Source organism: Oryza sativa, chromosome 4 (assembly GCF_034140825.1).
Source record: "Oryza sativa Japonica Group chromosome 4, ASM3414082v1".
Taxonomy (NCBI): Eukaryota; Viridiplantae; Streptophyta; class Magnoliopsida; order Poales; family Poaceae; genus Oryza; species Oryza sativa.
This window is the reverse complement of record NC_089038.1, coordinates 29,141,777-29,155,896: the sequence shown is the minus strand read 5'-3', so window position 1 is coordinate 29,155,896 and position 14,120 is coordinate 29,141,777. Positions and strand designations below refer to the sequence as shown.

The 14,120-nt window shown below is 47.1% G+C and overlaps 2 protein-coding genes across 2 annotated transcripts; one reads left to right on the top strand and one right to left on the bottom strand.

The window, feature by feature from the left end:
• The first annotated feature begins 251 nt into the window (after positions 1-251).
• On the top strand, positions 252-4,363 carry LOC4336707 (probable pectin methyltransferase QUA3). The gene is made up of 7 exons (XM_015781659.3): positions 252-812; positions 1,459-1,662; positions 1,747-1,957; positions 2,030-2,291; positions 2,420-2,791; positions 3,315-3,410; positions 3,860-4,363. The coding sequence occupies exons 1-7, from the start codon at positions 414-416 to the stop codon at positions 4,074-4,076; spliced, it is 1,761 nt and encodes a 586-aa protein (XP_015637145.1). The 5' UTR covers positions 252-413; the 3' UTR covers positions 4,077-4,363.
• Positions 4,364-4,804: 441 nt separating this feature from the next.
• On the bottom strand, positions 4,805-6,497 carry LOC4336706 (RHOMBOID-like protein 2). Its single transcript, XM_015781660.3, has 5 exons — positions 6,062-6,497; positions 5,811-5,974; positions 5,558-5,724; positions 5,212-5,447; positions 4,805-5,091 (listed from the first exon to the last, which is right to left on the bottom strand). The coding sequence occupies exons 1-5, from the start codon at positions 6,409-6,411 to the stop codon at positions 4,980-4,982; spliced, it is 1,029 nt and encodes a 342-aa protein (XP_015637146.1). The 5' UTR covers positions 6,412-6,497; the 3' UTR covers positions 4,805-4,979.
• Positions 6,498-14,120: the final 7,623 nt, after the last annotated feature.

Sequence of the window (14,120 nt, the reverse complement as noted above, 5' to 3'; positions counted from 1 at the left end):
CTAGTGCTAATCTATGTTGAAATCATGTAATATCGGTTGAGACAATCTATTTTTTTATCCTGTTTCTGTGTATTTTAAGAATTTTGTGATTCAAAACCCTGAGATTTTATTGAAAAAGTACAAAAATCCGAAATGACTAAAATTTGTATGATGGTTTTGATAAACTAATGAAAGAAAAGGAGAACCTGCTAAAGTTTGCCCAATGCCATCTCTGCAGTTACAGATCTCACGGGCCAACCTCCCGTGAAATCACCGAATGGAGAAAATACGCAAAGCACAAAAAACACTCGAAATCGAATCAAAACAACCTCAATGGCCCGATCCGATCGAACTAGCTAGCACCCTCGCCGCCGCCGCCGCCGCCGCCGCCGCCGCCGCCGCCGACGCCGACGCCGACGCCTCCTCGCCTCGCCATGGGCCTCCTCAGCTCCTTGCGCCCGCACCGCCGGGGCGCCCTCTCCGGCGGCGGCGGCGGCGGCGGCGGGCAGTGGCAGTGGTCGTTCCTCGACGCCGTCTGGGCGGTGTTCCTCCTCGCCGTGGTCATCTTCCTCGCGCTCGTCTTCACGCCGCGCCGCGGCGAGCCCCTCTCCGCATCCTCCTCCGCACTCGCCGGCGCGACGGTGCCACCATGCGCAGCCTCGGAGGTGGACCTCCTCCCCTGCGAGGATCCCCGCCGCAGCTCCCGCCTCAGCCGCGAGATGAACTACTACCGCGAGCGCCACTGCCCCGCGCGCGGCGAGGCGCCCGTGTGCCTCGTCCCGCCTCCGCGGGGCTACCGCGTCCCAGTGCCCTGGCCCGAGAGCCTCCACAAGGTGCGTGTGCTGTAGGCATTGCCGCATTGGCGCTTGCTTCCACTAAGCCATAGTAGAAAAATAGCACCTGAAGTGACTGCCTACTGTGGTCTAAGCTTACTGACTCGGTTTCCATGTATTTTGGAGAAGCGTGAGGGGGTAATTTGATCTGATCCGTGTGCGGTTAGGTGTGCTTATGGTTGCTTCTGTTGGTTATGGAATTGCAGCTTGGTGCTAGTGTATGACCGGCTTCTGCATCTTATGCTGTCAATGGTTAGATGCACGTGGCTTTCTGATTATATGCATGTTCCATATGGGTTTGCAGATACACGATTGCAACTTGTGGAGTTTACTGAATGATGTATAGGTCACTACATTTGTACAACAGGTGTTGGTTAGTTGTGTTTCGTTTGCTTAGAAGTAATTTTTGGCAAGCAGAAAATGTTGGCATTTGGTCCATCAGATCAATTGCTTCAAAGTTTCATGTCTAGCCCCTGGAAAATTTAGATTGACCTTACCCACTAATAATGCGTAATTGGACTGGATGGTATAAATTAAATGAAGAGTAATTTTGTTCTGATTGCATGTCTCAACAGGATGTAGACTAATCGTTCCAACTTTCTATGGAGAGTTGGAGACTTATTTCATTTAATTATTCTCTATGCAGATATGGCATGATAATATGCCTTATGGTAAGATTGCAGAAAGAAAAGGTCATCAGGGGTGGATGAAGCAGGAAGGCTCATACTTTATTTTTCCTGGAGGCGGAACTATGTTTCCCGATGGAGCTGAACAATATATTGAAAAGCTTGCCCAGTATGTTCCGCTAAAAAGTGGTCTCCTGAGGACGGGTCTTGATATGGGATGTGGGGTAATAAGCTAAATCTTCACATGAATCAATTTATGTTTTACTTTTAAAGAAATGGTATGGTATTAAGATCTTTCCTCTCTGAAGGTGGCTAGTTTTGGTGGGTTTTTGCTTAAAGAGAATATCTTGACACTCTCTTTTGCCCCAAGAGATTCACATAAATCTCAAATACAATTTGCTCTGGAGAGAGGAATTCCTGCATTTCTTTTGATGCTGGGCACGAGGCGCCTTCCATTTCCTGCACAGTCTTTTGATTTCGTTCATTGCTCCCGGTGTTTGATACCTTTTATGGCCTACAGTAAGTAAACCATTTCTTCAGTGTTTGATATGGTTCGTGGAAATGCTGTCTCTTACCTGTATATACTGGCAGATGGGAGCTATTTGATTGAAGTCGACCGTCTACTTAGGCCAGGAGGTTACTTGATTATATCAGGACCCCCAGTCCAGTGGAAGAAGCAAGAGAAAGAATGGGCTGAACTTCAAGAAATGGCACTGGCTTTTTGTTACAAGTTGATCACTGTAGATGGTAACACTGCAATTTGGAAGAAACCTACTGAAGCTTCATGTCTACCTAACCAAAATGGATTTAACATTGACTTGTGTAGCACTGATGATGATCCAGATCAAGCATGGTAATACTTGTCTGCGCCAATTATATTTGTTGTGCCTACAAATATATGTACTTTTTTTAAAAAAAAAAGCATACGAGAAAGTCTCTTGTACATTTTTCATATGTTTGCTTGTATGGTTTACCATGCAGGTATTTCAAGTTGAAGAAATGTGTCAGTAAAGTTTCTTTGGCAGATGAAATAGCTGTTGGTTCCATTCTGAAGTGGCCAGATAGGTTATCCAAACCTTCTGCTAGAGCCTCTCTAATGGACAACGGAGCAAACTTGTTTGAACTAGATACTCAGAAGTGGGTCAAAAGGGTATCATTTTATAAGAAATCACTGGGCGTGAAGCTTGGGACTGCCAAAATTCGTAATGTGATGGACATGAATGCATACCTTGGAGGATTGGCAGCTGCTGCTGTCTCTGATCCTGTATGGGTTATGAATGTTGTTCCTGCTCAAAAACCATTGACACTTGGAGTAATATATGACAGGGGCCTTATTGGAGTTTATCATGACTGGTAAGGACTTACTATTACAGAAATTTGCAATATCTTTCTGCTGATATGTTTTATTGTAATCCCAACTTTTCTCAATATAAACTACTATGTTCATCTATTTTTTTTTTAAAAAGAGCATGTTCATACTCCTTTGCAGCTTATTGATTGTAGTTATTTTGCAACTTCTTTCAAATTCATTTTTGTTTGTAAGTTAAATACCAAAGATATCAGGCAATTTACATATGCTCAGACCTGTTCTACCACTCACAATGAACTGTTTGTTTGAGTTTTGAGTAGTATTGATATTCATTGGATATATTGGATATTTGTATATCTTAATAGATCTCATGCATTCTGTGGCTTTTATGGTACTTTCCTGCAATATTTATTGTTGCACTATCCATAAATTTTCAAGACCTTTTCCCCAAGAAACATGTATTCGTCTGTCGAATCAATATATTGAGGATTTGTTCATGGAATAGATTAATAGTTTAATGCTTGCATGCTGATTAATATAATTATTATGATATGCCTTTGGTTCCAGGTGTGAGCCTTTCTCAACTTATCCTCGTACCTATGATCTCATTCATGCTGATAGAATCAACTCTTTGATAAGAGACCCAATTTCTGGCAAGAGCAGGTACACCACCCATAAACTTAGCTATCATTGTCTCATGATCTTGTATTCTTAACTTGTTCTGTTCTCCCTACATCTTTTGGAGTGGTCTAATTCATTGCTGAAAAGTCAGAGTAGAATGATAACCAAGAAACATCATGTTAAAATTATCATCACCAATTTAAGATGTTCGGCCCAAGCAGTATATATCTCCATCAGCCCTTATTGCCTGTTCTTAGCACATTTTATGATTTATCATGTAAATGAATTAGTAGTTGAATTATGCAGGAGTTTTTAACTATTAATATCGTTTAGAGGATTGAAAGTTTCTAAAAGTAAATTTGTCGCTCCCCAGTCCCACACAATACAGTATGCAACACGTTTACTGACCTTTATCTTTGTTTTGATGGGACGTGTACCATATGCCGACTTAACTGTAAAAAGAGCTCTACCTGATTCCATTTCTTTCTTAGATGTGACCTGTTTGATGTCATGTTGGAGATGGATCGCATTCTGCGTCCAGAAGGAATTGCTGTTGTACGAGACTCCCCAGATGTGATTGACAAGGCAGCGCAGGTTGCTCAGTCGATTCGGTGGACTGTTCAGGTGCATGACAGTGAGCCTGAATCAGGTGGTACAGAGAAAATTCTTGTGGCTACTAAAACATTTTGGAAGCTACCATTAACTTAGTTATAATTCAATTTCTACCCGTGTTTTGAACACTTCCTTTACAATCTCAGTCCCCTGATTTTGAGCTTTTGGGGATGGGTGACGGGTGTTCAGTACCTATCAGGTTAGCAAGAAAATAGATTAATCAAGGTGGTCTTTCTTTTCTGAAATCTATTTTTGTTCTTCAGCGATGAGTTAGGTGCATAGAAGTGTGGTGTAATTCTTGACATTTTGTGGCTCTCCCTGCATACTTCTGATTGATGTTATAGAATGTATGTATTGTGAAAATGGTTGTTCAGTTTGCTCTATCGCTGGTTGCTGCATCCATTTATCATCCCGCAAGATCAACTATTATTGCAAGTCGCATAAGGGATTGCGTTAAATCCTTATACAATTTAATTGTCAAGTACTCCCTCCATCCCTTAAAAAAAACCAAGTTATGGCTGTCTACGTCCACCAGAAGTTGGTTGGTTTTTTAGGGACGGAGGGAGTATATATGTTTCATCTTTCACGCATATTTATCACAAGAATTCATTGAGCTAGTGAAATGATTCATTCTTCAAGTGATCTGTCTTTGAGTCTTAACTTGCTGATGGGACATGCTGATTTTTTTTTTAGTCTTAACTTGCAAATGGGACAGGCCTTTTTTTTTAAGACAGGAACTGGCTACTTGACCAGGTAAGAGAGCAGAGGGTTACATGGTTCAGCATATACAAGCAGATTTCTGATCAACACTTCACAGAAGAATATAGGTAAGAATGGACAATATTGAAGTTCTATATAGCGTAAAAATTTTACAGTGTGGTCTCAAACAGAAACAATATCTATTGTATCTCGATTGTTCCCTCTTAAGCAGGGTGGCATTCTCTCCCCTGCAGTGACAAGTGGGAGGCATGGCATGCTAATGCGTCACTGATCTCCTGTTCATTTGTCGCATTTCCAGCTGGATGTCGGCACGCAGGTGAGGTAGTGGCACCAGCTGCAATGAGCGTTGCCGTCCACTCCCTTGAAAACACTGACCAACCCAGCTGCAAACCTGTTTGTGCATACATGGCCTCAGATTAGGCATTCCTGATCCCATTTTGATCACATAATACTCTGCTCCTAAAAAAAAATTCAAGTTCTTTTGAGTTACAAGGAAACAAGCTTTACTTACCCTGCTATCAACAAGGCCACGGAGAGAGTCAGGAGAATGATCTGGAACGCGTTGTATTTGGACTTGGCGCTGGAAACCTGCTCCGACCATCCGAACTGGGGCTGAATCAGCAGCACGAAGCCGAGGAGGAACCCGGTGGCGAACCCCCCAATGTGCGCGAAGTTGTCTACGCGGGGGAGTATACCCAGCGCCAGGTTGATGGCGGCGATGATGATCAGGTTCACCATGGCTGCACACTGCACAGGATTCATTGGTTTCATTCGGCGTCAGGTGATTGCCCTGCATCAACTGGGTGCAAAATGCCTGATGAATCAGGCTGATGAGATCAGGAGGAAGAGACGCCTACTCTGTTGCTGTAGATGGTCCAGTTGGTGATGAGCTCCGAGAGCATGGCGCCGAGGAGGCCGAAGAGGGCGCCGGATGCGCCGACGGTGATGCCATTTCTGCTGATGAAGAGCACGGAGAGGACGCTCCCGCCGAAGCCGGATACGAGGTAGACCAGCCCGACCTTCCCTGCAGCACGGCAGAGACGAATTCCGGTCAGAAAAACACCGTTGCATTACACACACCTTTTCTGCTCTTGACGGATTCGGGCTTACAGAATCCAAACTGCTGCTCGAGGCGGATGCCGATGATGAGGAGGCTGATCATGTTGGCGGCGAGGTGGATGAGGCCGGCGTGCAGCCAGGTGCTCGTCTCCAGCCGCCACGCCTGGTTGCCGTGCACCACCCCGTACCAGTCCAGCGCCCCGTACTTCCGCAGCCTGCACGCCCGGCGCGGCCACGATCAGCCAAGATCACAAATTAACCGGACAAAATGGCCGAACCTTGCGAGCGGGGATGCTTCTTACGTGGCGGCCGAGGGGCCGAGGACGGGGTTCTCCCTGAGCGGCTGGAAGGAGAGCCGTCGGAGGAAGCTGCGGCCGACGCAGTCGCGGCGGCCGCCGTTGGCCGGGCAGTTGTTGTAGTACATCACCACCACGAACATGGCCACGTTGGCTATCACCACCAGCGGCACCACCCACGTCCGGTGGTGCCGCTCCTGCGCCGCCGCTTGGTCGTAGTAGTAGAACGGCGGCGGCGCCGGCGCCACCGCGTTCGGCCCGTTGCCGCTCGGGTTGTACCTCCCCGGCGGCGGCTTGATCCCCGTCGTCGCCTCCCTCCCCGCCGGCCCACCGGCCTCCACGTCGGCGTTCGACATGGCCTGACGATCAGCTGCTGCAACGGTTCGTTTCGGATTCTATGATCTCCTGAGTTGGAGATGAGGAAGGAGACGGACACTGAGACGACCAAAGACTCGGTGTTTGAGGTTTAAAAATCTGCGGGCGTTTGCGCGTTTTATCGTTTGATCATTTCATTTTTTTTTTTAAAAAATGTCATATTTGAGCACTTATTATTTTCTGGTTGTTGAGAAAGACTAGGCGGGCCGGAGTTGGCGGGAAGTTTTCTATGGAAGCTTTGTGGGTTCGGAGGAGTTGAATTGATGGGTGCAATTAGCAGTTGACCCGTCCGTTTACACTGATGGTAAGGCATAGCTGTACTTGACAACTGGATTGTCATCTGTTTAAATTTGAGATTAAACAAAAAAGGTGAAGTACTTTTACCGATGGATCAACTGGAATCCCCATAAGAAATTGCTAATGGGCATCTTAGTACTAATGCCTTCTTTAGAGTTTTCCACTTGAATACTTGATAGGATGGCCAAAACTTTGTTGACTTTAATCTGCTGTATCTCTTTAGTTTAGACAAGTCTCCCAGAATCAGTGCTGACGGTTCAGCTTTCTCCCCTAGGATCCAACTGACAAACTAGCTTCTTTGGGTACATGTCAGCTTGTTGCAGAAACCATTTCAGAAGTTTATTACTGTTTATACCGATACGCTTTAAAACTTGAAAGCTATATTTGATGGTGAGTATGAAAATGAGAAGCGCGTTAGTTCAGCATTGCCCCGGCCCGGCGAATTAGTTCAACATTGCCATTGCAAGGAACCATTCCACGGTTGTTTCGCTTTCGTTTTTTTTTCTGAACTTAATTTCCCTATCATTGTATCATGTGGTGAGGTTAAGCTTTCGTAAATCGTCCATTTGCACCGATGATTACTGGAAAAACAGAACTCGATGTGGACGCACGCACCCAGTTGCCTCTTCTTCCTCGACACTGCAAAACAGCTCGTATTCGTATCTCCTCATTTGCAACTGAAATGCGCTTCCTTTTCTTTCCTGCCGTCCTGGCATTTCCTCTTTCCCGTTTCACCATATGTTTCTCTACTTGCATCTAGCCATAGCTGGATAGTACTACTACAGTTGGTTCGATCTTTATAAATCGCTGCATAATGGGAACCCACTCAACTCCTGCTAAACTAGGAAGACCAATGCAAAGAATTGCTCTATGGTTCAATCGGTTTTACGTACACGAAGATGCATAATTGTGGACAATAAATGGTACTACTACTCTGATCCTCCTAACGCTGAACTGTAAACATTTTCCTCTCAGTTCCCTGGAAACGTGAACTGGTGGTCCACAGAAAGATATCTTAATTGTGTACTCCTTTATGTGTAAATGTAGCCAAATGTAACTTCAGTTGAAATGATTAAAAGAAAACTACAGTTGTGTTGGCTTCAGCAACGTCAGAGGACATGGTTTGCAGCTCGCGACGACGTCTACGGTTTCCTTGCTTGGCCCCGATCGAGACACACGGTAACGGCGTATAGTACAAAAACAGCGTCGCGTGCGCACGAGCCAGGCTCGTTCAACACGGCCTCAGGGAAAGCAACACGCAGGCAAAGAAAGCGTAGGAATTTCGGTAAAACTAGCTGGGCGGCCCGCGCAATTGCGCGGCTAGCATCAATTTAAAATTATTTATTTTTACATATGATTTCATTTAAAATTAACATTCTTGTGATTATAATAATTTTATAGTTTTTAAAAGGCACGCCAGTCGCTACCCCTCACTCACTCCGTTGTCACATTTTTATTTGCTTACTCGATCTATCACTATTTCTATTCATTCTCTTCAGAACTTTAAAAATTAGGCCTTATAGTTTTTAGAGTTCATTGTGTTGTTGGGTTTCGTTTTCATAATTTTAAATTAGGCCTTATAGTATTTAGAGTTTATTGTCTTGTTGAGTTTCGTTTTCATAATTTTTAGAAATATCGTTAAACATCGCCAATTTACTACTCTACGGCCCATCCGCTGCCACCTCTTTTTTTTGTCACTAAGATTTTAAAAATCAAACATAATTTTGTTTGTGTTCTTTTTTACTTTCCATACGTCTCGCCAAATCGTTAGTGGCTTTACCACTATACTCCTCTATAGCCCGCCCGCTGCCTCCCCTCCTTATTGTCATTGAGATTTCAAAAATCGAACATGATTATCATTGGGGTTTATTTTTACTCTTCATAAGTCCCGCCAACCGTCGTGACCATGCTGCTTAACGGCATGCCCATCATCACTCCTCTTAATCGTCATTAGGATTCTATTTGGGGTTTTGTTTAGAGGTTTTAGATATCCCATCAATCGCCAGCACTCTAATCCTTTGTAGGCCTACTTCTTCTTCACTCTTTATTGTAATTTGTCATCGTTGTGTTCTAGATGGACATTTTTCTTTTGAAAATTGCATATCTTTCATTCCAATAATTTTTATTCGTACTTGAACTTTTATAATCATTTTCCTATTTTTGAAATTTATTTTATTTGTTATTTCAAATTTTAATTAATCTCATCATGTGTTCTAGATTGTCTCTTATTTCAATAGTCTTTATTATTTTTATTACAAATTTTAGTTATTTATAAATTGTATTATAGTTGGGCTCTTATTTTTATATTTCTATTTTCTGAATTATTTTTTTATTTTGAATTTTAATTAATCTCGTATTGTGTTCTATATAGACTATTTTTTTAATATTTCTTTTTTATTTCCAATTTCAATTGTTTTAAAATTGTGTTCCCACTTGAACTCTCTTTTTTATGTTTTCTAATTTTGGATTTTTATTTGATTTTTTATTTTGAATTTTAATTAATATCGTATTGGTGTCTTATATGGACTTTTCTTTCAATATCGCTTATTTTAAATTTCGAATTTTTGTTATTTTCAAACTGTATTCCTACGTGGACTCTTCTTTTATTTCCTTTTCTCTAATTTCGGATTTTATTTTATTTTTATTTTAAATTTTAATTAATGTCGTATTGGATTCTCATATGTACTCTTCTTTCAATATTCCTTATTTTTAATTCCAAATTTTAGCTATTTTTAAATTGTATTCTTACTTGGACTCTTTCTTTTTTTTCTAATTTCGGATTTTATTTTATTTTTATTCCGAATTTTGATTAATCTCGTATTGGGTTCTTATATAGACTCTTCTTTCCATATTGCTTATTTTTTTAATTCCGAATTTTAGCTATTTTTAAATTGTATTTCTATTTGGACTCTTCTTTTTCTTTTTCTCCAATTAATGTGGGAATTTCTAACCCCCACAGCGAACGTGGTACCTCCTTTCAAAGCTGTTTTAATAATATAATAGTATTTCTACTTGGACTCTTCTTTTCTTTTTCTTCGATTAATGTGGAAATTTCTAACCCCCACAGCGAACGTGGTGCCTTCTTTCAAAGTTGTTTTAATAATATAATAGATAATAGATAGATAGATAGATAGATAGATAGATAGATAGATGTTTCTCGTTTTTCTTTCCTCACGAAATGGACAGAGTCTGGTATAGCAGTTCCGTTGCTTTGCTGCTACGCCTGTTTGCAAACCGGCCATCGCCGTCAGCCTCTTCGTGCATCCCCAGCCGATTTTCTCTTAAGCTCTACTACCTTCCGTATAACCCAGGCTCCAACTGCAAATCGTTGTTGATGCCGTAACCAATAAATCATGCATGAGTCAGGACGGAGTACTCGCGCTTGCGGTCTGATACAGATACTACCTACACACCCGCTCAATCCAATCAATCATGCACTCGTGCTAACCGAAGAGAGAGTACTAATGTGTACATCAGCTGTGTCGATTTTTTGTGCAAGATGATTATGTTCCTCATGGCCAAATTGTCCCCCTTTGGCCCTTTGTCGTGTACACGTTTCTGATTTATGAAAAGAGAGGAAATCTCGTGGGATACGGACGTATGCAGGGGTTGGATGCAGCGTGGACTTGCAGCGTTTAAACAGCCAATCCCTCGAAAAGAAAGTCAATCGATCGCCGTATTGACATGTTCAGCTGCTCACGCGCGCACGGCTACAAGCAGGGTCGTCATGGGCTCATGGCCTCATAGGCGCGGTCGCTGCTGCAACCTGTAGCTGCAGGTGGAGACGTGGTCCGTGGAGGCGGGGTCGCCGCACGCTGGCTCGAAACGAGGACGGCGCGTCGGCGAGAAGGCCAGGAGCGGCTGGCGGTTGACGGTGTCGGTCGGATGTGATGATATCGAGAATTCGGGATGATGGCTGGCACGACACGGGGATTTTGCAGAGAACTTCGGAGCGGAGTGGGCCTGCGGCCACGTCGGGGCTACGGGATCTTGGACTGCTTGACAACGCCCCTCGGCCCTCGCAGCCGAAATATTTTGGGAGTACCTATACAACATTCAGAAATAAAAATTTTAGAACATAACTAAGTATATAATTGTAGTGTAGTTATATTATAACTACTATGTAGCTTCTGTAGCTCGAGTATAACTCTTAAAGAAGTGTGATGGAGCAACTGGTTAATCGAATGAGAACGTAAGCTGCGGATTTGGATTTGGTGCAGTTGGTAGTGTGACTGCAACTTATACAGTCCACTGTCAGCTTTTAGATCTGGATCCAAGGGCCAAAATGCGTTCGGGTACTGTAGATCACTGTAGCAAAATTGTTTAGTATTTTTTACATCTGCCACTGTAGCTAATGGTCTGGTCCATTCATCAATGAAATAGATGGCTCCTATTGCTTGCAGTAGCTTAACTTGCAGTCCATATACAAACTGCATGTGATCCCAATTCGTAAGCTGCAGGTCTTGAATAAGGACCCCACTATGCGCATGTTAATTTTTTTCCATCTTCCCTCACCCGCACGAATCTCAAAGCATATCTACGGTTTTAAATACGAAAGTTTCCAACTAACTTTTTTAAGCAGTAGGATAGCAAATCCAAATAACTTTTTTAAGAACTCATCCGAGTGATTTAGTGTTTTATGAATATATATGTCGGTGACATGGGGCCGGGGGTATCGTGACTAGAGGCTTGGGTAGCCGCGGTCACCCACGTGGCCTGACCCCCTCGGGGGGGGGGGGGGGGTCGGGCCCGAGGATGACGTGGCCACCCCTCCCTCTGTCTCCCCGAGGGGTCGGATCGCTCCCGTTTCGGCCCCGAGGGCTAGGGCGCCCCCGTTTCGGCCCCGAGGGCTGGGGCGCCCCGACCCCCTGTGGTTTTGGCGCCACGCGTGTGGGTTAGGTGAGCACAGCGGGGCTCACCTAACCGCATTTATAGCAGGGTTGGACGAGCGCACCACGCCGCATTTAATGCGGCGCAGCGCACGCTTATCCGGTCCGTGACCGGTCGCGGTGTGTGACCGGTCACAGACCGGTCAGATCGCGGGTTAGGTGGCAACAGGCGGCCTGTCACACGCCTCGCCCCGTCCCGTCGGAATGATAAGAGCTTCTTGGCTCTCGTCCCTAGCCGGAGCCGGCGTGCTAACTCCTGCAGTTGGTATGTCAGTCCCGGTCAGATCCATTCCAGGCTTCAGCGCAAGTACGGCAAGGAAGTCGCTGGCCATTAAATGAAGGTTGAAATGGGCGTCCACCGGAAAAGCAGGCGAGCGGGGCAGGAGGTGTGTGCTCTGCTTGTCAGAGGTCACTTCTGGCTGTAGACTAGCCCTCATTGTAAAAAGCATATTTCCCTTCTTAGGCAGCTAGAGGCCCATGTGGTGACCGCTGACCAGATAAAAAGGAGGCCCAGGCCTAGGAGAGGGAAAAAAGAGGGAAAAAGAAAGAGGAAGGAGGGTTGGGACTCTGGGGAATGGGTTCTAGAGGCTAAACTCTCTCTCTCGCTCTCCGGCACTCTGTATTCCTTCACGCCACAGATCCACCAGAACACAGGAGTAGGGTGTTACGCTTCTCAGCGGCCCGAACCTGTCTACGTCGCCCGTGTCTTGTGCACTTTCTCTCTCGCTGACGTTCCTCAGATCGAGGGCGAAGAACCTCACTTAGCGCCCCCGGCCGAACCGGCAAAGGGGGGCCTGCGCGGTCTCCCGGTGAGGAGCCCCACGCTCCGTCATCTGGCGCGCCAGGTAGGGGGCGCGCGTGTCTTTCTAAGCCCTCGTCCTCTTTCGTGTGCGCCAAGCCTCTCCCGCTCAGCCCAATGGCCGAACGGGCAGTGGCGCACAGCCTCTCTCCGAACGCTAGCGGTGACGACGGGGAGCAGAACCCGCGCCGTCGGGCTCGCACCCCTCCGTCCCCCTCTCGCCGAAATCTTGGGCGGGGGGAGGCGCTCGGGGAGGTCGGAGGATCCGCGACTTCGCCGCCCGCGGGCGACGGGGGAGGACGGCGAGACGGGGCGCGTCGCCGCCTCGTCTACGGCGATGGCGGCACGCCCCAGGGCGCGCTCCTGCGTCACCCGCCCGTCGTCCCCGATCCAGAGACTCCAACCCGACGTTGGCTGGATGACGTGGCCGACTTGGTCATGACGGCGCAGCAGCGCCTAGGCGCCGTTGGGCGGTCCTCCGCCACCGAGGCCTCTGGCGCAGCCGCCGCCGGCTCCATATCGTCGAGGCGGAGGGCGCGGCGAGCGGCGGCCGTTACCCGCCGTTCGTCCGCCATTCCCTCGTCAACGCCTCCGACCTAAGAAGATGCGCGTGGGGGGCCGGATGCCCGCCTCGATATCGAGCGCCGGCGCGACGTTCGTCGCGCCGCCCACGCAACGGAGGGCGCTTCCTCGTCCGGAGCGCCACTTCGGTCCGGGCACGGGGGCCGGCCCCCCGTGTCCCCGGTTGGCGGTGCCGGCTGTCGAGCCTTTGTGGCGAGCCTTCGGAACGTCCGTTGGCCCCCGAGGTTCCGGCCCACCATTGTCACACCCCGAAGTTTTCCTCCCAAGCCAAATTTGTAATTTATAAATGACCCTAAGAAAATACCGGTGCAAATCAGGAGAAAACCCTAAGAAAGTAATGCAAATAATAATCGGATTTGACATGTGGAATTTTTTCCCTGAGTTCTACATGTCGAAATTCATTAACAGGATTTTTAGTGGTTTTTTCAGAGCTCTAGAAATAATTTTAACCAGTTAAAATTGAGCAAGCAATATTGTAATTCCAGGGAAAATCCTTTTTCCTTTTTCGTTTTCTTTTCCCTCCCTTTTTCCTCTTTTTTTTTCGAATGGGCCGCCGGCCCATTCTCCCCTTTCCTTTCCCCCTCCCCCTTGCTGGGCCGGCCGCAGGCCGAGGCCCAGCCAGGCCGCCCGCCTCCCTCCTCTCCCGGGGTCGCCGACAGGTGGGGCCCACCTGTCGGGTCTTTCCCCTTCCTCCGGCCGACGCCGCGCCCGCAACCGCCGCACCCGAAACCGCCGCCGCGTCCACGTCTCCGCTTCCTCCGGGCCACGTCGGCCACGCCCGCGCGTGCGCCGCGTCTCCCGCGCCCACTCTCCTCTCTCTCCCGCTCGCGCCCGCGCCCGAGATGGCCGGGATTCGATTTTCGAATCCCGCCTCTCTCTCTTCCCCCACTCCCCCACGTCGGCCGGCGATTCCCGCCTCTCCCGGCCACGTCCGGTCCTCTCTCCCCCTATTTAAGCATCGCCGTCGTCCCCTCTCACTTTTTCCCCATTCCGCCGTACTCTCTCGAGCCTCCCATCGCTCTCGCGCCGTGCGCCCATCCGCAGCCGCCGTTTCCGCTACTCCGGCCGCCGCTAGCCGCCGTTAGGGTCGCCGCCAGGCCGCGCCATCGCCGCCGTCGGGTTC

Excerpts from the sequence above, each read along its gene's own strand:
- LOC4336706 (XM_015781660.3), bottom strand. The coding sequence starts at position 6,411 with ATGTCGAACGCCGACGTGGAGGCCGGTGGGCCGGCGGGGAGGGAGGCG. Across the intron at positions 5,975-6,061 it reads CTCGGCCCCTCGGCCGCCAC|GCTGCGGAAGTACGGGGCGC; the intron begins GTAAGAAGCATC and ends CCGGGCGTGCAG. Across the intron at positions 5,725-5,810 it reads CGAGCAGCAGTTTGGATTCT|GGAAGGTCGGGCTGGTCTAC; the intron begins GTAAGCCCGAAT and ends GCCGTGCTGCAG.
- LOC4336707 (XM_015781659.3), top strand. The coding sequence starts at position 414 with ATGGGCCTCCTCAGCTCCTTGCGCCCGCACCGCCGGGGCGCCCTCTCC. Across the intron at positions 1,663-1,746 it reads GTCTTGATATGGGATGTGGG|GTGGCTAGTTTTGGTGGGTT; the intron begins GTAATAAGCTAA and ends TCCTCTCTGAAG. Across the intron at positions 2,792-3,314 it reads ATTGGAGTTTATCATGACTG|GTGTGAGCCTTTCTCAACTT; the intron begins GTAAGGACTTAC and ends CTTTGGTTCCAG.